The sequence below is a fragment of the Tympanuchus pallidicinctus genome, unplaced genomic scaffold (genome assembly GCF_026119805.1).
Source record: "Tympanuchus pallidicinctus isolate F22 unplaced genomic scaffold, pur_lepc_1.0 scaffold1, whole genome shotgun sequence".
Classification (NCBI taxonomy): Eukaryota; Metazoa; Chordata; class Aves; order Galliformes; family Phasianidae; genus Tympanuchus; species Tympanuchus pallidicinctus.
Genome location: NW_026294618.1, coordinates 102,113,256 through 102,137,433, shown reverse-complemented (window position 1 = coordinate 102,137,433; position 24,178 = coordinate 102,113,256). Strand labels below are relative to the sequence as shown.

General features: G+C 43.6%; 1 protein-coding gene across 2 annotated transcripts in view; it reads right to left on the bottom strand.

The window, feature by feature from the left end:
• Positions 1-24,178, bottom strand: part of MEIS1 (Meis homeobox 1) — a 93,412-nt gene that overhangs the window by 22,184 nt on the left and 47,050 nt on the right. For both annotated transcript variants that reach the window (XM_052702975.1, XM_052703049.1), the window contains exon 8: positions 23,658-23,803. In XM_052702975.1, coding sequence (XP_052558935.1) covers positions 23,658-23,803 — 146 coding nt within the window. The remainder of the gene's footprint in view (positions 1-23,657; positions 23,804-24,178) is intronic.

The window sequence follows — 24,178 nt, the reverse complement described above, 5'->3', positions numbered from 1 at the left end:
AAGGTAGAGGAAACAGGGAAGGGGGGGGGCAAGGGAGGGGAGGAGGAGGTGGAGGGTTATTTCTTTTCATAAATAATTTGCATTTTCTACATACAAAAATACAGCATTAATTTTGTAGTCTTCCTCATATACATCCTCAACAAATAGCTCTCCTTGACTTACATCTATCTATCTGAACACATTTTGCTTCCCTTCAAAAAAAAGAAAAGCACTACAGAGAAGATCTGCAACATTTTCATCTTTATAGCTTGCTTCCCGTTTCATTGCTTTGCCATCAAGCGAGGACAAAATCATTCCTTTTTCTTATTTCACTTTGCCACCTTACATGTGATCTAATTTTAAGTAATTGAACAAACTGTGTCTAATTTCATGCAGCAAGCAATAATTACTAGACAGCCTCTAGCTATTGGAATGGAGAACCCTGTCTCCATTAAGCAATTTTCAATTGTTCTGGACTTTTTTCCAAATAGACAAGACTGGATAAAATTAGCCATCAGAATAATACAGTCACTGTCAAAATAATTGCTTTAAAAGTCTCAAATTCCTTAAATTGTGGTGTGCTTAAGGTCATCTGATTAATTTATTTTTTTTTTCATAGCTTAGCATGGCACAAACTTTTAATTTAATAAAAATCAATAATTGCCAGAATCATATGACAGCTACAACTCTGTGTTGCTAATCCTTCTTAGCTAAAGGTTCCCAAAGCGGCAGGCTTTTCATCTCCGACCCCGTGTGTCTAAAATATCTTTAGCACTGGGCATCCTTATTATATAAGCTTTCTGCAGAATTTACCAGTTGTTCCTTTGTAGGCTAAAAAATAAAAATGACTTGACAAAGAATCAGCACGCCACAGGCTAGGTTGCTAAAAAAACATTCAAAGCCTTGTTGCATTCCCACCCACGGGGCGAGGAAGGCCTGGGCTGCAGGCAAAGGCAGACGGCACACTGCAGTGAAGAGAAAAGGGGAGAAACCCTGAGAACTGCCATTTTCTGAAGAAATAGGAAATTCAATCCAAACTGCTTGTGCTGATCCTTATTTCACCCAGGCAGAAACAACAGGCGCTTTCCTAAAGCGTTGTAATGGTTTGTTTAAAGAGGTAGGTCTTTAGCTAGATATTTACATATAAATATATATTTCATAGACACATAGAATGGCCTGGGTTGAAAAGGACCACAATGATCACCTAATTTCAACTCTCCTGCTATGTGCAGGATCGCCAACCAGCAGACCAGGCTGCCCAGAGCCACATCCAGCCTGGCTTTGAATGGCCCCAGGGATGGGGCGTCCACAGCCTCCTTGGGCAGCCTGTTCCAGTGCATCACTACCCTCTGTGTGAAAACCTTCCCCCTAATATCCAACCTAAACCCACCCTGTCTTAGTTTAAAACCATCCCCCCTCGTCTTTGTTTCCACGTATATATAAATATATACAAGTGTAGAAATATGCACCTAAAACCAATGCCCTGGTTCCTGTTGGCAAGTACACCCACCACTCAGACCACTTTGGGATATCAAAGCAAATTGTACCACTGTTCGATAAACAGTGACTTGAGACCTTCACTTTGTTGTGTACATTAGCTCCTGCCATTATCTCCTGAAAGCTTAATTATTTGCAAACAATTGATCAAGATGGGAATTTGAGAAAAGATACACCGGACCACCGGGAGAGCTGCAATGCATTAGGAGAGCAAACAGAATTACCTGTAGGTCTCACAATAAGAATTAACGATTGGGACCGTGCGCGGGGCAGTGCAAGTAGCTGTAATGCTCCTGCTGGAGTGTTTTCCATTTGATCTGCATTAACACCTCCAGAGCTGGGGAAAGCCATAAAAGGGTGATTACGTAGGGAGGGCTGAGCCTCCTTCCACAACCAGCCCAGCCTGGGCTGCTAGGAGGCTGCAGGCATGCTCTTGCCAGGGAAAGGGGCAAATCCAAAAGGAATTTTTTATTTAAAAGGTAGAAAGCAAAATACAGCATTTTGAAATGTAAGGCTGAGAGCAAATGACCTCCGAGCCCAGCTTGGATTTTTTCTTATAATGCTGTTCTTTTGGATTTGGTAATGCTGCTACAGCATTACAGAGCAACATCCACCTAGCAGTAGGAGACCTAGTGCTTTTCCCTTACCATAAATCTAGCGCTGAAATGCGGATTGTTTGGCACCATTAATGTGTTTTTGAGGCTCTGTGGTATTACTTTTAATAATGACTTAGTACAGAAGTGATTGCTTAATAACACCATCAAAGTCTGCATGCAAATGAAAATTATCCCGGGGGGATTTGCCCAGGGTAATACGAACAGTTAGGGAACATTTGAAAAGGTAAAAATAACTATGCAAAATATGAGTCAGAGCAGTCGTTTTAGCTGTAACAAAGAAATCAAAGTGACAGGGAGAAAAACCCAACTTTCCATCATATTCTCCCTTCACCGTTTTATGAATGGTATTTAGAGAGCAGCAGCTTAATAAAAGCCCTTTTTTAATGCAGCCAAGATCACTTTTAGCAAAACAAACAATAAGATCTCTTTTTCTTTTTTTTTTTTTTTAAACCACCTTTGACTACGGCCAGTGGGTAAAGTCTACAGCACGTATAGATGGAACGCACCCAAGTTCCTATCTTAATGACACTCCTTGTCCAAACGCACTGCTTTCATCCAGTTTTCCACACCGCACTGCCTATGCTGGATGCCAGGACAGCACTTTATCTTCCCCATGCTGGTCATCAGGCACCAGGAACATGCTCTGCCTCTCTGACTTGCCCGCTGTACTGGCATACGGTTGCAGCAAAGGGGAGGACCTGCCCTACAGGAGGGGTGGTGGCAGGACTCCAGCGCAGCCCTTATCGCAGCGGCGCTGCCGCTTGGCTGGATGTGTCCGAGGGCGGCTTCGGAAGTTCTTTCATCCCCTTCCTCCAGCCTTCTGCCTCCTCCTGAGCTCGGCTTAATGCTCCAACGCCAGCTGACCTTGAGCTAAACCCTCGAGTGTGATGGGAGAGAAACTAAGCCCCCAAACCTAAGCTCTCCAGAGCCTCTATTAACCCCTTGCTAGCCTCAGTGCCAAAGGAAAATAACACTGTGATGATGTTATCAGCTTGCCTAACTCAGCCCGCATCTAACTCAGCATAACCATAAGCATAAACTGCCAGTCGCCTGACGCTGAACTCCAGATCCTTGCTTTGCCCATGCACAGAGTCAGCACTGCCCCCCACCTTCCCCGGTTTACATTTCAACTGTTTACATTGCTCGCAATCAAACTGATCTACTATAATTTTTTTTTATATATCCATAATGTGTGCCTATTGTCTCCTGGCTTTATGAATTAGTTTGACTATTTCAGTGAATGCTTTTTTTGTCTCCTGACTGCACATTATCAAAGGGACACTTTGTGCCTGCCATTTGCATCACAAAAGCAGTGCATGGTGTAGTCTAAGAACATAGCTTGAATTTCTAGCAGTTGAGCCCTGGATCCTCACACACACAGCACTCACAAAGAATAACGGGGGTTCCTGCCTTTGCCAGCAGCCAGAAATGTTTGGATCGCACTTGGGGAAGTCATGGGGCTTCAACCGGCTTTCTTCCCTTGCTACTATGTATGTAGGGGCAGCGATACAGAACGTGTACAGCACACTGCCTGTGCTGCACGTCGCGTGGGTCAGTTCACAGACAGGCTCTGGGACCTCCTTTATATTCCAGCTACAAGAAGTTGCTGAGCTGAGGTGAGCCACTAGGGAAAAAAAAAAAAATTCAACTCGGAAGCTGAAAACTTGCTTCTGTTTATCACTGGGGACTGGCTCGCACACCAGAGGAAATACTGAGCAGCGAGCAGGAAGTTGTCTTATTAGGAATGCATCTATGAGGTGAGGAAGAAAAACCCCTCTGCAAAGTTTGCACAGTCCTTTCCTTGGCTGAGAGCGATGAGTCAGCTTGATAATGCCGCTGAAGTGCGTGCTGGCTCTGGCATTTAAAACTCCACGTTGCTTTTTCAGCCCAGCGCTCCATACGACACTGTCCCTCTGCAGACAAAGCCAGCCTTTTCCTCTCCCGAAAGAAAATATTTCCTCAACTTATTATAACAGCCTAATATCCCCGCAGCGAGATTTTCATAGCGTTACTGCTACTAAATCCTGGTGCTGCCGGAGCTATTGAACTGCTAACTGCAAACGCAAAACCAACAGGCACGCTCAGCCTTGTAAAGTTAAAAATGCATAAAAACTTGCAGTGTGACACGATGCTGCAGCCCTCTGCTGCTACAGTGGGGCCATGCGCTGTGGCACAGCTTCTGCATGAGCACTTCCTACCCGATGGGCTCTGGGATGCTTCCCAGTGCTCCCCTTGCAAAAGGTTTTGCAGGCAGCATCGATAACCACGCCGAAAATAAAAGGGGAGGAGAGGAGGCAGGATCAGGGTCTCCTAAGGAAAGCACATGCTGCAAGAATAGAGCCAGGCTCCCAAAGTTTGAACATCCGAATGTGTGCCCACGGTGTGAGCTGATCAAACAGGACTGTGTTTGGTTTGCAGGCAGGGAGGTGGGAGGTGGGGGCTTTCATTAGCGGGGGCTGGAGAAGGGGAAGGAGGCATGGACAACAGTGACACTTTAACGAAGGAGTCATGCTGGGGGGAAAGGAAAGCTCTGTGCTTTCCTTACTTCCCATTTCTCCTTTTGTAAATAATGTTCTTGCAAGAGTTGTCTGTGAACAAGTTTTGGCATTTGCTAACATAAATATCCTCTCCAAGGCCAGTGGAGAGGCATGGTATGGGCTGGGATGCGCTGCCAACACTTCTCTGGTGGCCCCATCACATTTTTCATAACGTGAGCACTCATTAAGGAAAAAAAAGTTCAGATCATCCCTTGCACAGGATATTACAGAAGTCAGAAAATGGAAAAACCTTTTAACTGACCTAATCCATCCCCTGGCTGCTATAATATTATTCCTTCCATACCATGTATCATTCCCCGCTGCCTTTTCCAGCTCAGTTTCAGCCAGGCCAAGCAGCGGTGCTCCTGCTATTTCCTTTTGGAGACACTGATAGACCTCAGAGCTTGGAGCCTGCTCCACACATACCAGCCCTCGGCTGGAGCACTCCCCCGCCATACCAGGGCAACTGAGCAGAGACTTCCCCATGCTAAACATTCCTGTAGTGCCTGGACATATGCTCAGGCAGAAACACAAATGCAGTGCTTGCACAGACACACACACATCGACTTCTCTTAATAAGCTGAAGAGGTGATTTTTTGCTCTAGTGTCAAGACAATTTGTGATAATGGGACATGGCCAATGCATTTCTCCGTTCTCTGTCCTGTTTTTCTTTATTATTACCTTATTACTGTACCATAACCTAAAAATAACCAAGGACAAGGTAATTAAAATAAGAACTGCAAGAATAAGATCAGCAAAACTATCTTCAGCACAGCGCATGACCGAGAGCAGTGAAATATTACATCCAAGTGACACTGAAGTAACTGAGGAAATGCACCCTCAGACTTCCAACCACATTAGGGCTAAATTCCCACCCTGCAAATGAAAGTTTTCAGTTCAGGCAGCACCACTCCTGGTGGGTTGTTGAGCTGGAGGAAGGGGAGCTGCCAGCAACTCCGTCAATGTGCTCCTGTTGTTGTCAGAGCCAGCCCACAACAGATTAGCTCAGGTAAATATGTCCTGATCAGAAGCCTGTTCCCAGCAATAAGTCACTGTCCTTAACTACCTTAAATGACTTTCTGAACAGGTGGGCTCGGAAATAATTCCGCAATCTCTGCTAAACTGCAGCATCAGAGAGTGTAATCCCACAGAGCTCCACCTAAAGCTTTGATTTGTGCATTCAGTCCTTTTCAGGCTGCCTTTGGTATTTCACAGGCTCGCTCTGCATGCAGGGGACAAAAACATTCCCACTGCATCCTGGAGTGATGGGGCAATGTGCCTAACAGCAGCCTCTAGCTTTAGAATGGAGCAGGAGCTGCAGGGAGGATCCCGATGGAGACAGCATCCATGTCATGAAGAAACCAAGCAACTTGGGGATCCCCCACCCTGAGCTGGGCCACAGCTTCTCTTGGAGGGACCAAGCAGACATGCAAAGAAAACTCACAGCACCCACCACACTGAGGTGGCCATCTCCAATACCAACACAAGGGCCATTTCACATTAAAACATTTTCTATTTAGAACAAACAAACAAACAGACACAGAAAATGCTGAAGAAAGAAGTGAAAAGATAAAGCTTGCTATTTCACGACGCTGCTTTGTTGGCATGGAAAGTCCTTGAACAAACGCCCCGTCTACCATTAAATATTCACAACGTATCCTTGTAAAAGAATAAAGCCCATGCAACTTATAAGCAAAAACACAATGTGTTCTTCATAAAAAAAAGATGCATTTAAAGATCCAGGAGGAAGCCAAAAAAAAAAAAAAAAGCCAGAGAAACAACACTGCTCTCAGAAGATGCAGAGACTCTTGGAAGTAGTGCACATTCTCCAGCGCTAATTTTCCCACTTAAATTACAGCGATGCTGTAGCCTCATCTCATTAGAGATCATTGTCCCCAGTAGACAGTTGTGTTTATGGGGGATTCTTGCTGTTCCACACCTGCTGCTCAGGTTGCTACGTGATCAAGCCTGCATACAAACAGCAGTCTTGAGGTTGCTGGACTGCAACTGATGAGCCCAGGCTAATTCAGGGGTGATTATGTAGTTTACTGGACCACTAAACCTCTTTAAGCTTGTAATTACTGCCTATTTGAGTAAAGAACATTCAAAAGCAATTCACTGCATCATGCCTGCCACAGCTGGAAGCAGGCTGCCAGCAGTCTGCGGGGACATTAAAATCTGCAGGGACGGGGATTGGAGCGCAGCTCGGCGGCACTCGCGGCAGCAGCCAAGTGTGTGCACATTCCAGCTCACCTTCCCTGACCAGGCGAACTATTAAAGGTGCCATGAAAACTATAGGAAAGCCATAAAGATGACAAATAACGGGGCATAATTGAACGAACTGCATTTTAATGACTCTCCCCCCCTCTTCTCTCTTCTCCTGTTATATTGGCTTGAAAAAAAAATAAAAAAATAAGCCTTTTTGTCATGACAAGGGAAGGGAAAGAAAAGCCCTTTTGCAAAAGGGGAAATGTGTTGTATCAATGTGCTTCTCTTTTAAAAACTGTTTTGTTTTTTTTTCACATTTCAAAGTTTCTGAATCAAAAATTCATTTGCAGACTCAGAGTACTCAGAGTAATTATTACTTATCTGTCCAGCAGTGAGGATGGGCATCTTAATTACTGAATCTAAATGAAATCCTCTAAGAGCATCGCCACACCTCGAACACGTACAAATCCCCTTGTAATGCATCACTCACTAGCATAGGGAAGTGCCCCAAACTACAGCTTTGTAAAACAGTTCTGCCCTGCACAGCCACACAGGAGACAGGCATGAGTCCTTACTACAGGGACGAGGTTTGAATCACTCAAATTATCATTTTCAATTGATTAAAGAAAAAGACGTCTTAGTTTTGCACAACCAGCAACCTCTGGGAGAGGGAAGGTAACAGATCAATGGGATCTATGGCATCAGGTGAAGGGTTAGCAGAGGTGACTTCCACCAGTGAGCAAACTTGAGGCCCAGAGAGGACTGCTCTAGCAGAGCCCATGTGTGAGGGCTCTGAGATAGCCTAACAAGCTGCCCTATTAACTAACAGCACGAGTGGTACTTTGGATTCTGGGTACCCACAATTCAGCAGCGTCATTTCCCTATCTTTCTAATAACTGTCGCAGCTGTGTGGGAGAACGGCACATGTGAAAAGCAACAATAAGTAAAAAGTAAAATAAACCATTTCTATTGATACAGGTAACAATTGACTGAAGGTAAATTTAAGAGATGGGACATTTTTCACTCCTTATCTAACAAACTGCCTTGTTTTAAAATACACAGATTTCATCTATAGTAATAATCTCAACTATGTGTCTAGAGAGAGAAAGAGGGGAAAAAAAGACCACGCGGTGTGAGCATGCTGCTGTTAACAAACATCAGCTTTTAAAAGAGAATATAAAAGCATTTGAGAAGTTTATTCTTAAAAAGCATGTAAATTCCCAGCCACAAGAATTCTCCAACTACCCCATCCGAGCTCCAAAGAGCCACGGGCTTATGTGTTATCCAGCCATCACTCCTATTAATATTCATTAGGAAGGTCTACTTGCATTTTCATAAGCTGCAAAGGTGGCAAAAGAAACAATCAGAATTCTTTAACACATGGGCATTATCAATTCAACATCTGCCAAATAGGAGCTCATACAGATCTGAGGATGAAATTCAAATGCAATTTACCTGGGCTAGAGCAGAGCTTCACTTCCCAACACAGAGCGAGCTATTTCAAGCTCTCCCGTTTAATTCATCCGAGCTTCTACATTTCTGTTAAGTTCATTCTCCATTAGTTTTACCTTTTAACATGAAAGTCCCTCATAAATTATCTTCATCATTCCTTAGATCTAATGAGTTCCCTTCTGTTAAAATGGCCCGAGTTCAGTAAGATTACATACATGAATAAACTGGCCAAGCCTTAACTCTGTAAACTTGACTAAGCAATTCTGCTTTCTGACAAGTGAATTCATTTATCCACGCAAACTCAGCGTGTGAAATCTCTTTGACTGGCTTCAGGGTGTAGAATTGAGCAGAAACACAGGCTTCCTGACCAGCCCGGGCTAAAATTTAACTTCGAGAGATGAATTAAGAAGTCTCCAAAACAAAACAGCTCTCATTAATTATTTACCGTACTTAGCAAAGAAACCCAGCACTAAATGCTAATGAATTTAAGACTAAAACAGGCATGTGCTTCCAGGATGATCTTTATGCACGCAAGGACCACATCAAAAAGGCGGAATAGGGAGCTCCTGAGAGCCAGGAAAAAAAACACATCCTGATTCTTCCCCAGATCTCTATATTTAACCCTAAATTAGCCTGCATTTACTCACAAGTTCAATATATATTAATTCTTTTCTTTATAAAAATGTCATTTAAAAGGCTTGGATGCTCTCCAGGATATGATTTTCCCCCTTCCGGCAACCTGTTTGGATCACAACGGCTCTCCATCAAACCCAACCTTTTCTCCTCCAACATCAGTGCAGCCCTCTGCTAAATTCCATGTGGTTTTCAAAGCCCTGACAAAACCAAGCCATATCCTCCCTCACTGAGGGCTGGGATCGACTTTGCTTGTCAGTGGGAAAGCTCATAGGGCAAGGCTCTTCCTGGGGCTCTCTCCACAGCCAGTGCAGGGGACAAGCCCTGGTCCACAAACCTGTAGACCTCACTGAGGTCTTCTGCAGGATGACGGACGAATGGCTGAGGACAGAGTAGTGGATTTTGGAAGGCGCTATTCCAAACCCAAAGAAATCAGCTTTGAGAAGTGAGCAGCCAAACCATCCTTAGCCAGAGCATCTCCATCTCCCTGCTCTCCTACAAGGTCTAGACACATTCAGCATGTGCAGATGCCTGCGCAGATACTACCATAAGAGAAACAGCCAACGTATTTAGAAGCAAAAGCATTTAGATAGCATGTCACTTCCAGCACGTTTATGATATGACGGCCATTAATAATTCACAAGGATAATAACAATTAATTAATTCATATTTCAATACCAAGCTCAAAAACACCCTCCCTGCTTCTCTCCCTTTCTGAACAAAGATCTAAATGAAAGTAGCCAGAGACCAAAAAAATGTCAGCACTAACAAGTCATAAAGTAAGAAAGACTGAGTAAGAACATTTGATCTTGTTCTATACATGAACCTTTCTAAGATGATTACTCCAATTAAAAAAAAAAAAGTAGAATTTATCATTTTGATGATACAAAATGATGAACTTGACTATTATATGCATATATTTTGTTTAATGGCTTCATTTATTTTAATAACAAAGAGAAACTAGATCTTTACAGATGAAAGCCTTATTTCATGGCCTCAGTGCAACTGGGACTTTTAAAATCTGTGATGTTAACCAAAATGTGATAATGGATGTTCTCAAGGGCCCTATTTTATAGCATTTTATGCAGAGCCAAACTCTACGTGAGACATTACAAACATAATGTTTAGCCCTATTTTAAGAAAGTAGAACTGACTCCAGTGTCAGAGACCCCGTAATTGTTTTCTGTCTGCTGCTTGTTCCCTGCACAGTTACTTCTGCAGCAAAGTGTGGCTATAGAAATACTGTGACAAAGGCATTAGTCCTCTGACGACTTATTATAAAATGATACTGAAAGGCACCGTTCATATGGTTTTGGCCGGGAGGGGATAAGAGTGCGATTGCAATGTGACTACTTTATCTAGAGCCTTGAAGGGTCTGCTGACATCCAGAAGAGGAAGAAAAGGATAAAAAAAAATATCAAAAAGATGCCAGTTCTGCTACCATTTTTATGTCATTTAATTCCTAAGATGGAATTAATCAGAAAATACCTTACCAAACTTGATCATGCTTTCAACCATCCAGAAGAACTTAGCTATTCTGCCTTTTTTTTCTTTTTTTTTTTCATTATTTTTATCTAGGTAGACTGGAACCAGTTGTTTCAGGCAACCACGTCACTCATGCCAGTGCAGCACTAAGGATGCAGTGTTTCAGCATGGCAGACCACAATGGCAGCTTATGACTAATGGCTGGATCTTCCCTGGCTGGGCAGCAGCAAGGCCCCGGGTCTGAGCTGCCACACATCCCCTCGTCTGCAGCCGATCAGCAGATGTAAGCACATAGGCCCTGTCAGGTTGACATATCATTCCTACGACAATGTCAACGAGTATTAATGTTCAATTATCTGTCCTAGAAATAACCCTCGCTTTTATGCATTGTATAACTGCAATGCGTGGCGCCACGGTAATGCAAGCGACAAGGGCAGAAATGCCCGCACTCCCCAGTTGCTGTGAGCTGGCTGCCCAACATCGTGGTGACATTGCCTTGCGGTATGAGTGGACGCCTTCCCCCTCCTTTCCCTCCTTTCTTCTTCTTGTTTTTCTTTTTTTTTTTTGGAGAGCATGTTGCCAAGAATCCACACACCATTATCCTCCTCTCCATTGCATATCACCCCTGCCATCGTTACACCAACATACACTCACAAAGGACAGCTTTTGGGATTCCGTGCTTGCTCTCACCCACAGCACGGCAGCTTCTTTGCTTTTATGGAGGACCATCAACTCTCTCTTTCCAATTTTTACACCTGCTCTCAGGTATCATTTACAAAACCCAAACAGCAATGGTAGCTGCATCAAGCTCAATTGCTCATCTGACCCCCAGCATTAAGGCTGACGCTACTTGTCCAAGTGACACAACACAGCTTTCCTTCAACAAATAAAATTAGAAATAACACCCCTAGTAGAGAGATGGCTTGAAGAGCAAACACAAGCTCATTTCAGACATCTTTCACTACTGCTCAAATATTGAAGTTATCAATCGCTTCTGTAGAGGCCAAATTCAAATCAGGTTCTTGGAGCAAAATGCTAAGTGAGTGTTTCACCTAAATCAGCGTTACGGTCAAATCACTACTCATTCCAATCGGCCGCAATAGCATTTGCGTGATTTTTGTTACTATGGCACAGCTTCCTTGAACTAACATTCAAAGGTTATCAGCTGTAAGTTATGCTTGCTAAGTCTTCTTATACAACCCACAATCAGAGGGAGGGAGTGGGAGGAAGCGGCGCGATAACCGGTGCCAGCTTTGAGATAAAGCCCTCCACTTTATCTCTGTTTATTTAGACAACCATCTCACCACAGCACCGGTGCAAAAACAACCCAGGTGGATGGCCCGGGGAATTTCTCCTGCCTTATTGCGGTTGCATTACATTTTGGGGGTGAAGTGAAGCACAGACCCTTATTTTCTCAAGATAACTTTGAAAATTGATATAATTGTAAAAAGTTTGAGGTTTCGTTGTTTGGATTCACTTGGCTGGTTAGGTTGGGTTTGCTTTGTTTTCTTTGGAGGGGGGATGTCTGTAACAAAGCAGCGTTTTTGTGCTTTTCTATTTCTGGAAGTTTTGGAGAAAAAATGTTTGCCATATCAAATTTAAGGATGAGGATCCCGCTTCAAAAAATTTCCCGCCAGAGGGGATTTGGGATGTGTGGAGTAAATACACGCACCATGGGATCAAACCAGAGCAAATTCAGGTGGTGGTACTATTTCTCCTGCTACTCAAGCCCAAAGTTGCCTCTAACATATGCAAACTCATTTCCTCCCTTTTTCCCTCTGATGATTCACCCCACCATTTACTCGATCATTTTAGGTAGGGGGAAGTGATGAATGCTGCTGAGTGCCAGGTTTTTTGGTGCAAGATGAATAACCCCAAGGAGTTGCACCGAGTCCCAGGCTCCTGTCAGCCCTACAATTGATGATGGTCTCGCTGTAAGGGGTGGGGACTGGGACACATTAATGCTCAATAGGGAAGTAAAGGGAGCAAATTGACTCAGCAACTATGCCTTTTACCCAGGCTTCTAATAAGAATAAACTGATTACTGCCAAATGTACTTCGGCATCACAGGGAGGAGGAAAAAAAAAAACACAAAAAAACCAATCTGCTCAAAGGGAATAAATGTAATAACAGAAGTTTCTAAAAAAGTGAACTTTTAGATGCAGAAATGTAGCAGTGCGTTTTGGCCAGGGCTGCTTCTTTCTGAGCTGCCATTTGCTGCTAAACCAGAAGATGAATTTGCAGCCTTAAAATACAAAGATGAACACTGCAAAATGATGGTTATAAAGCCAGCATATCTTTTCTTAATCATGCAGGGTGACGGCCAGGGTGACAACGTAAGTATACGGCAAAACCTACAACAGGACAGACCACAGCCACCATGCAGATAAGCACCAGGCTCCAGGTGAAAGCATTTCAGCTTGTGCAACAACAAATAAATCAAGGAGGCCAGTGAGGGACATCAAAATGAACAGGTAAAGATGACGTTTGTCACCAAGGCAAGAAGTCACCAAGGCTGGTGCTAGGAGCGATGTGCATTGCTCCTGTCAGCGGAGATTTGGCACCGCTGTGCCGCCGAGGGCCAAGAGCTCAAGCAGCCTGTGAGGACTCTGCCCAGCAGTCCCCGCGATGCGTTGTCACCATAGCAATGAGGCTGGATGCAGGCAAGTGACAAGCTGCTGTCACCGCTCGGCCCGGCCTGGCAGCCTGCAGGACCAGCCTCCCTCCTGCACAGGCCCCAGCGTAATCACCGGCCTGCCATGACGGCCGCGGCCAGCCAGGCATCGCTGCACAACAGAGAGCCTTTGTTTCACTCCTCTTTGTGTGTTTTGGGGAAAAGGCAGAGTAAAGTGAGGAAGGGAGAGATACAGAGCAGTGAGGCCGGGAGTAGCAGGCACACCAAGCTGTCTTCCAGTGTGTGGCTGCAGCCCACTGCCCACAGTGCCATGGCTGCTGCCTGCGTGCTCTGCCACTTTGCTGCCACCATGGAGGACAGCAAGACAGCTTGCACAAGCCCTCTCAGCGCTGGAAAGCTATCTCTTAACGGGATTCCATTTAGGCTGGCTTCTGTGCTACGTTTGCCAGTGCTCTCATGCACTCCCTGGCTATTGTCAAGCAGACACAGCATGCCACACACTTGCCACTCCTCAGCTGCAAGTGAAGAGCTTGAAAGTTCAGTGCTTGAACATTTAAAAAAATCTGATTTACTGTTCCAGGGAAACAAGCATGCAACTCATCTTCCAAAGCCAGTGTAAGGCAGAGGAGCAACTAAACTGAAACATATAAATTCCGTATATCCTTAAAAATATTATTGTCTGTAATTTAATCTAACAATATTTCGAGGCCTATAACCTTGCACGCAGAGGCAATTTCCCAAGCATTAATACTTAAATGGGTCATATGCACCACATCTGTCATTCTGTCCTGAAGTCTATGAGGCACAACCAAGACTCTGCAAGCCTATTGATTTTTCTAGCATTTGCTTTAATTTACTTAACCACTGAGAAATCCATCAGTACATAAAGGGCAACTGTCCATTACTGCCTCATTTGCAGACATTCTTTCCCCTCATTTTTTGGTAAATATTTCCTCTTAAATCGCTGCGTGTTTACAGTGTAAAAATGAATCCGGAAAGTGCTCACACCTGTTTCTGTTCAGTAACTGCTGCACTGAGGTATATGTAATGTGCTTAAAGATAGAATAAATATCTAGACATTATTACATCTGTGTGCAAAGGGTGGTAAATTAGATCCTAATTACATTAACAGGGATTCTGCCTCCCAGCTTAAATTTTACATGAGCACTCTGTAAAAATCCAAAAGCTCTGCTGTGGTTTCTTTACGAGCTGGTGATTACAGCTACTTCCTATGCGGTCACTAAATATTCTGTTTACAAATAAATGAAGAAGCTTTGAGCCAACTTGCCAGGGTAATAATCCGTTTTTTCCCCCAGCAAACCTTTACCACATACGCATGGCAACAATCAGAAGCCCTGGCTTCATCTAATTACTCTATCACATAATTTCACAAATTGCCTTTTCACTGGGGAGCCAAGTGCAAAACACGCTCACAGTGGGATTTCAGGCAGCAGCTTTCATTTACTACTCATTTCTTGTTAAATTAAACACAAAAACACCAGTTGTGTGAAAGAAGTCAAAAAGAATGCTTGCAAATGAGTCAGACAAGTGTATCTTATATTTATACCATTCGCACAAAATAGCTCATTGGCAAGCTGGATTTTTAATGGCACCATTACAGCCTTTAACCCTTTTGAAGCCCTAGTGAATTTTTGGGAGCGAGAAATTTGCCCTTGTGGCATCAGACGTGGTATTGTCTGAGAGCACGCCATCCCAATCCACATCCAGGTGCTGGAATGGCATCAGGCAGTACCTTGCCCTACAGACCCATTGGAAAATAGCAAGGGTCACCAAGCACCCACCAGTCCCCTCTCTGTAATTCAAGGCCCCAGTTAAAACTTTGCATCATCACATGCTGCAGACAGCTGCCTTGCTACCAATTCCACCTCTGACCAACCCCTTCAGCTGCAGGGGTTTTGGAGAGAATTTGTCCCACAAATTCCCAGCGTCAGTGAGTTATACCCATCCAATACAAAGGAGAAACAGTCCTACAACTAAATCAAGTGTGATCTTAAACGCACACGGGCATGATTCAGATTTCATCCCAGTGCATCCCCAAGGTGCAGGGGAACCAGCGGGACCGAAGGGCAGAGGGACCCAGAGGGCCAGAGTTCTGCTAATTATCTGCAAGCTAACGAGGCAGGATTTTAGTCTGCCACTGAGGAGCATAGCTTATTTTGAAAATAATTGTGGCAAGTGTAACGTTTCCAGTGGAAGTGAACCAGAGGTTACACTGCTCTAAGATGACATTTTTACATCAACAAGTACAAAACTAAAACATGGCTATTAGTAATTAAAGCTGGTCCTTTTGTAGCACCAGAGCCAGTAGGTCAGGTACCGTTTTACATCACAAACCAGGCCTTTATGGCTGTAGATTTGCCAGTATTATCTGCACAGGGAGAAGAAAACATTAGCAGCAGCTGTCTGTGTGCTTCCACACTGAAAATCCTATTCATCCAGACAGGTGGAGTAATTTTAAAGCCAATGTGGTGCAATTTTCATGCAACTAATGCCACTGTTTACTAAAACACCACCATTACTACTGTTTATGAAAACATTACTAAAACTGCATTTTATTCATAAGAATCTAAAGATTCTGGTTGTTACCAGCTTCAGAATGACTCTGCCCTGGTGCAGCTCACAGCCCACCGTGTCTCCCAACCCAAGATCACCACTCTGGGCAAGGCTGGCCATGACACACACCAGGTTCTGCATTTCTGAGTAACAAATGGGGAGCTGCCATGCAGTGAAGAGGAAATTTGCCTGCTAACACTGAAGGAAGGCATCAGGATGTCAGGTGACGGCCTGATGCAGTGATGCCTGACAGAGAGATCCAAGGTTTCTCCTCTCTGCCATTCTCATGTGCACATGCACAATCTCCTGTGCTCATGGCAAATTAGCAGGGTTCTGTCAATGGATCTACTGGATGCATCTAATGTTGCATTTACCTTCCTGCAAATATCAGCTAGGGACCCCAAAGCCTTGGGTGAAGGTACAGGCAGGTGGCCTGGGAAAAAGACTGTCACTTTCAAGCTGCCATTACAAAACAGAGTCTAAGCTTCCTGAAATGAGGTCTGTCCATCTCCCTCTGAGTTTAAAGAAATTCCTCAAAAAACATCCTGTATATATACCCTGAGCTGACTCCCATTTGTAAGTGTCAGAACATCTCATTTTTTGCAACAGTGACACAGAGCATCAGAGTGGAGTAAGTCTGTTTTGTTTTTACATAATCCCAACATGTTTTATGCTGCACAATTTGGATTGAAATGGCTTAGCCAGTAGCAGTAAAGGAATATTTGTGCTATACCTAATATGTGAGAAGCACTTTCAGGGCAGAAGTTTCTGGTTCATAAAACAGAAGACCCATTGGTGAGTCTCGCAGACCTTGCCTTATTAAAATGATGGCCCACCACTGGAATGAAACGAGTACTCTGCAAAGTATTATGGGTCTAAATCAGGAAATGATGCACGAGGCGAGGTAAATTAAATAACTACATATTAAGTTAAACTCTTTTCTGCCTACTTACCTTCTCTCTACACATATATTTAGCATTGCTGTAGGTTACAGGGTGAGGAGCTAGAACTGTGAACGTGGCCTGATCATACACTGAAGAATAGATTTTTCAGCTGAACATTTCGGGGGAAAGAATAAAACTGTTTATGGAAAAGATTAACTTTCCATCAAGAAATAAAATACTTTTCTCAAATAAAAGTTTTCTCTGGGAAATTTCAGTGGGTATATAGTAATCATAATTAGTTAACATTAGGAATAAGGGCTTCTTGAATGCATGCAGTATCAGTTCATTCAGCCATGGGTTAAGTTCATGCAAACAGATGTAGGATATTCTACGCCAGAGCGAGGGAATGAATCTTACACAACTTTATGTACCACTTCCAAATCTGAGCCTATCTGAAAGGCAGCTTATCTTACACCACAGATTAACACATCACATCAGATATGTGCCCAACTGGTGTGGTGCCTCATATTTTGGCACTTCACCTGATCTGATTAAGTCACTCACTAGCTTTTGCTGCTGCTCTGTGAAACTCCTTCAAGAGTGAGGAGATTGCCAATAAAAAATTAACACTGGCACTTATATACATAAGCATATCTGAGAATCAACATAGACTCTTTTGTAGCAACTGTGTTAGAGGACAAGCTAAACAAACAACCAATAATGAACAACCGAGCCCATGAATTTATCCTCATTTCCTGCTCACAAACTGCTTGCCAAGATACTCTTGTTTCCTTTGGTGTACTTAGTACTGCAAATTATTTGCCAAAATATTTCTGCAGATACTTCCAGATTTACAAATAGGTGGTCAGATTTTCCCTCACCCCTCTCCCCCCTTCAAAATGTGCCACACAAATTTCAGCCAGCCATTCAAACCGCAGCAAGCCAGTCAGTTGCATTACACTTTTCTGTCCCCTGACTGAAGGAGGTTAATTTTCAAACCTGAAGTTACACATGCAAAATATCACAGCTGCAAATCTGAAAAGAGGAAAAGAGGGTGGAGAAGAAAGCAAAGCATCTAGTGTTGACTTAAAAATTCTTAATACTGCAAACATTCTTGCTGGTAAACTCATTTCTGAGAAGATTTATGCAAACAAAAGGAGTTGCAGTACAACCAGAGCTAGTATAATTTAACATCTGAATTAATGTTTATCATGTTTCAGCTTTTCAGTATTCCCTCGCTTCTACTCAATGCGAAATTCTCCTGGTGTGTAAATACTAATGCGTTTCAGCAGCTTCCGAATAATTCATATTCTGTAATGTGCTGGTGGCTTCCACATCAGTACAACAGTGCCTCCAAGGTGGGAACTGGAAAAAAGATGAGATGGCCCTTTGGGAATCCACTCACTCTCTCTCTCTCTCTAAAGCTTAGCCCAGACTGCTAGCTACTCTGACATCAACCAAAACACTTCCCCTGATCACTGCTCCTCCCAAGGCCCACGAGGATCCTGGGATGAGATGCTTCTACTCTGTAGCTGAAAACAACACGGTGACTGTCTTCAACAGAAATGAGAATGAACCACTGATCTTGAATACTGGATGTTACAACCACACCAAACTCCTGTACAGGAGAAAAGCGTAAGTGAAGAAACCAGCTTCCTTGAACCATTGACTAAAGGATCCTACACTTTCATTTTCTGACCTGAAATCCAAGGTACGTAGCACAGCTCAGAGCTGGCAATTTAACCATCTATAGGACAGCGTGAGATCTCAACACATAAGATGAGTGCTTTCCAAGAAATCATGCAACTAGAGCAACAGTAGCATTGCCAAGAGTAGCATCTCTCCGAAACAAACCAAGCAAAAAAAAAAAAAACCCAACCATCCAACAGTTTTTTTTTATATATTTTTCTTTTAAAATTGCAAAAAATCACCCATGCTATAGAAAGGGGGTGGTCCATGGAGGCTGGACAGCGGGTCAAAGTAACACATTTGAGGAAGTTATATTAAAAAAAAAAAAACAACAAAAAACTTAGGGTTTTGGCAGCCCATGTTCTCTATCAAACTCAAGGGTTAAGAAGTTAATTCGAACGAAGTTATCCAAACCTTGTTTGTCCTCCTTTCTGGAGCTCTCAATTCAATTCTGACAGAGCCTCGGTATACTTCCCTCCCTCACAATATCATTTCCCATTTTCTCCTGTTAAGGACAACTGCCACACAGCTCCATGGCAGAATGGACTGTCAGAAGACCAGACTCCTTCACTACAAGGCACTCCCATCAACCTGCAGGATGGGTTTGCTCCGGTGACAGCCCCAAGAGCCTGGCTTTCCGAGGAATTCAGGACAGCTGGCACTTGCAGATGGGGAAGAATGATTTTTACAGTTTTGCCCACAGTAAAATGAAGTGAAAGAGGAGACTTGCATATTTGGGATAAAGGGGAGGGGGAAGAAAGAAAAAAAGCCAACAACCCATTCTAAGTCTGATATACTGAAATCTGAGCCCTGTTACGCAGATGAGCTGCAGGAGCTCTCTGGCATTTTTCAGACCAAGAGCCAGTTGGTGCAGGATGGAGGATCCTGTAAGTAGTACTATGGGGAAAGTTTTTGGGGGGCTGCTTTATTTTAATATCTCCAAACCCTCCAGTGAGGAGAACAAAGAAAACCTTTGCTGTTTTTGCCAATTATTTCCCTTTTTTATGCTTCCAGCAGCCTTGTGGTGTACCCATCTGCCCTCTTGTTGTACCCCTCCCAAACAGAGGAGCACCCAGCCAAAGGAGTAGGGGCTGGGAGCCAAATTCATGCCCCTCCCAAAGCAAGACTGTAGAACCCTGGAGGTTCCAATAAATTATTTTCTACAAATACCAGCTTTGCTAGATAGATTGCATATTGCTCATTAAAAGCTATCTTGCTTATTAAAATGGTATTGGCTATTAAATAGAGATGCAAAGATCTAGACACAAAATGGAAAAAAGAGCAAACTTTTTTGCTTTTTACCTTAAAGTGAACATATTTCAGCTATGTCTTTTATTTTCAGCTCTGTCTCCTATTTCACTAAGATTTAACCTCTTAAGGAAATGGTTTTAAAAGCAGTTAAAAATAATGATTAAATTATGGGATTTACATGAAGGAAATCCTTGGCCCATTCATTTTTTAAATCATGGTAATTTGTTTTTTAAAAGGTGTTTGAAGCCCTTGAATCTACCTCTTGGCACCACTAAAAAAAGAAAAAAAAAAAAAAAAAAAAAGAAGCAGCTTATAATCCCCTAATGTACTTAAATAAAGCCTTCAATAGTTTAAATTGTTATTAAACATCTTTGGGGATTATAATTTTATGGGGTTTTTTTTTTGGCCTGATTAGATGATGAATGTGAAGATCATCAAATACTCATCATATAACAAACTAATTACATTGTATAATCCCCAAAATGAGGTTTGAATTCCAACAATTTAAATTAACCTGGATTTAAAGCATGCAGAGAATTCACAATGAGTGGACAAAACACGGAAAAAACACCCCCCAAACTCCTTTTTAGTTTTAAACAGAAAGGTGCAATTGCTGAGACAAAACCATAGCACGGGCTGAAGCAGAAACTAATCCTGTTGCCACAATTACATTTCCATAGATCTAGTTGAAGAGAATTATTTTTCTTCCTTCCCTTCCTCCAAGCTTTCCCCTTGCTTCTCAATCCCTGCTGAGGGGCTCTATGTTACAGAGAAGAGATCTGCTTGATATGAGCCCTGAATGTAAAGTGATCCAAAAAATAATAAAAAAGGGGGGTCTGCAACATGCTGCAGCACACCCTGACGTGACCCTCAGGGCAACCCTTTGGAGCCCAGCTCCAGCCCAGCACTGTTCTACCCCAGCCCCTGTGATGGTATTTTCAGCTCATCCAATCCCACCCCATAAAGCCCAACTCATTTGGAGCTCAGCTTCTACAGTTTAGGGACATTCTCAGTTCTTCAAACTATCAGCAGCCTGTTTGGTTCTTTCTTTTTTTTTTTTTTTTCTTCTTTTTTTTTAATGGTTATTTTAAAATAGCTTTTCACTCCAAATTCATAGCATTCTCCAAAAACCCAATTTCACGAGCATCAAAATATATGGGCCAGTGTAACAACCCACCAACATCAGTCTCAACAAGTTCCACCGCTATGCTTTGCCTAACTAATGGCCAACCTAGGCAGCTATTCCAACCTTTGCCTAACTAATGGCCAACCTAGGCAGCTATTCCAATGCTGTACCTAACTAATGGCCAACCTAGGCAGCTATTCCTACACAGACTTTAATAAAATGTCGGTTGGAAAAGCAATGATGAAAAAATAAAAACCACAAAACCCTGTGTGTAAGCCTGGCCACCACTCCTTGTATTGTTTTAGCTGATTTTTGTTGTTGTTATTCTCTGGGGAACAGAAAGGAAGGCAATTTGGCTGAATTTATCCCCTGAAGTGTTGCAGAGATACTGCCTGCATCCACAGAAGACAGCGCTTGACTACCCTTTGGGCATACATCAACTCAGCTCTGCACATCAGTCAAAATAATGGGGGGCTGTAGCGTGACACTGAGTGGGAGCTATTGGCCAAACAGCTCAACAAGAGGAGAGGCGATGGCCTCGCGTTTGATGTTTTCTTCAATAAAGAAAAAAGATTTTCCTCCTAAGTGGAAAATGAGAACTAAGGGACAAACCTTAGGAAATGAAGTCAGTACATAGAGGAAGACTTAATAGTCTTTGAGATGGAACAACTGCATAGGAGGAATTAAACCAACTTATACACTTTTAAAGGATTGTATTAGACCTCCATTTATTTTAAATCTTTCCAACCATTAATCATTAGTATGACAGACACAGCAATTACTGTCTATTTTGTTTAATTCCGTGCCGCTGATGTGTATTAATATTATAATGGTGAGAAAAATCTTTTGCTTTTGAAAAGGAGTGCTCCTACATAGCAGCCCAATTAGGAATTAGTGGAGGCCAAGGGGAGGCTGTACCTCACCTTTAACCGCTGCCCGTTTCCCCCCTGCCATTTCGCAGACGGAAAAGCGAAGGCAGGTTAAGCACAGGGGGCAAAAGGGAGAGATCCCTTGCCATTGACACCTACAGGCAGGTGAGCAGCAGAGCTCTGCCTGTCTCTCCCAGAAGAACCTCTAGAGCCCTCCCTGATGCACAAGTTCTCTAGGGGAGGTTCCCACTCCAGCAAGAGCATTTCAAGCTGCAACACGGGCTTGAAAGAGCCTACAAGAGTGTCCAGAGTTGTTTTCTTTTGGGGAAGCTATCCATTACCTCACCTACAGTAGTTTTGCCCCACGATCCTAGACGATGAAGGTTTGGAACGCAACCTGATTTTGCTTTACTGAGCTAACTAGGCAAGCCTGGAACTGCCTCATTGCTGCCAGGAGAAAGAAAAGCTGTCCTGCAGTAATTCTGTCTGCCCCACCTAGCTGGGTTTCATTTGCACAGGGGATGGTGAATTTTTCGAAGTAAGCTTTAGCTAAATGCTGTAAGGTAGCATACACAGCAGCTTCACTGTGCCAGTCCTGGGGGTTCTGCACATGAGCTCTCCAGGAGAAGAAACCACCTCAGCAGTATGTGCCCAGGCAAGCTCCACAGGCACCCTCCTCTTTTCTTTTGCACACCATTATTTCACAGCAAAAGAGTGAAAAGCTCCTTGCACCCTGCATCCAGCCTGTCTGGCCTGAAGAGCTTGCAAGGCATCTTCTCCAATCTACACCTGAACAAGCTGCAGCAGGCCAGCTTGGGCACTGCTGGCAACCCTGGGCCATCTGGGATGGAGATGCCCCTATAACTCACATCCATCTGCTGGGAGGCAATGGCCTGTCAGCTCATCAGAGTCAAGAAGTCACTGTGACACTGTGATACTGCAACAAACCAAAAGGGACCTTCGCCTTTGGGGGCAATGCACTAAATGACATGGGGCTAGGGAGCTGGCAAAGCTGTGGCATGGCTGGCATCGAGACTGGAATTAAACAGGGGGCATTCAAAGCTCTCCCCAGCCTCAGAAGAGGAGTGTTCAGGCATGAAGGTTCATTCATAGCAACCTGGGACAGCACAGGGCAGAATTCCCCGCCTGATCCCCGTGCTGACAAGAGTCATGCAGGTATCTGGTTTCTTGGCGCAGCGGGGGACGAAGGGACAAACTGCAGGAGCATGGCCTCAGCTTTAGGAGCATGCCCTTGGCTGGGCTCCACGGGGCTGGACAAGCTGGCAGCTGCTAGTGTCACCCTGTCCCTACCTAGAGGCCAAGACGAGAGGCCAACACTGCTTGTCACCACTGCTTGCAGGGCACAGGCTTCCCTTGCCCGGGCCTTACCCCACTAGCACAGAAAGCAGGCTGGAGATCTTGGGCTGAAGGCTTAAATCCCCACAGTGGATGACAACACAGCAACAGATCACCAGGATTTGATGAAAAAGAAGAATGGCATTAGAAACACTTGGCTAAATGCTAGCGTTAGAAGGTGTGGGATATCACATAAACTCTTTAAAGGAGCTCCAGCATCCAGATTAAGCCCGCACACCTGTCCAGAGCTTTTCATTTCTTATCCCAGAAATAAATGCAGGTAGCTGTGGCAACAGAAATAGCTGCTCATCCACCCCCCCTCCCCTCAATGATATTAAATGCAGTGGTAACTTACACTCTGGGAATGAGAGCATCTCACAAAAAAAATTATACTTTTCTATTAAACCAGATACATTCAGACCTTTCATCGTGAAGCTTCTGACAAACATGTGAATAAGGTCTTTGTTTTCCCATGCTTTGTTTTTAGAGCTCCCCAGTTATTTGCAACTGCTCTCTGCTCCAAAGCAGTGATTCCCATGTCAGCTACAGGGAGCTGCAGAGGGCAGGACAGGATTCCCAGGTTGGCAGGATAAGCTCAGCCACATTTTGTGGTGACGTCCTGTTAACAACTGCAACTCCAACCAAAAATCTAGAAACAACACACACACAAAAACACCCCAAAACCATAAAAAGATACGCTCCATGCTCCTCCCCTGACAGCTAGCAAATGAGGCAACAGCTCTGCTCAGAAAAGTTCCCTGAGCTGCCTGTCAGTAACATAATACGTATTTTTGCTTTCTATGACTACTACAACTATGACATTTCCCATGTTTTATTTTGCATATGTGATCTAGAGTTCACTTACTGTTAGATGCTGGAACAGCCATGCCCTCATGATATTTGTGGCTACTTTGGGAAAGATGCCACGCTTTTTATGTCGCTTTTTGTCCTTATCTGGATCATCATCATCACCTGTGCTGGGGGAAGCTACACTGTTGTCCAAGCCGTCACCTGTAAATATAGTGAATCAAATTTTGACTTATGCTACCTTTATATACTTCAGCCGAAGCCTGGCTTTGGGTATAAACTGCATGAATATTTAAATGAGGTATAAATTCTTTAACATTGTAATTCACCAGGGGTTGAAGGGTTGGGGGGGGAAGAGACACGGGGTGAGGGAGGGTCTCAGGACTGTGTCAGTCTGGGTTATCCTGAAGGACAGCGTGGCCATTTCTGCCACTGGATTCATCAGTGTAACCCAAACAAAAAGTGCTTAATTTTTATTATTTTTTTTTTTTTTCCAATGCATCCCATTTGAAAAGGTGGCTTTTCTTCACACTGCATCACTTCCCAAAACTAATCCCCATCAGCTACTTTGGCTGAGAT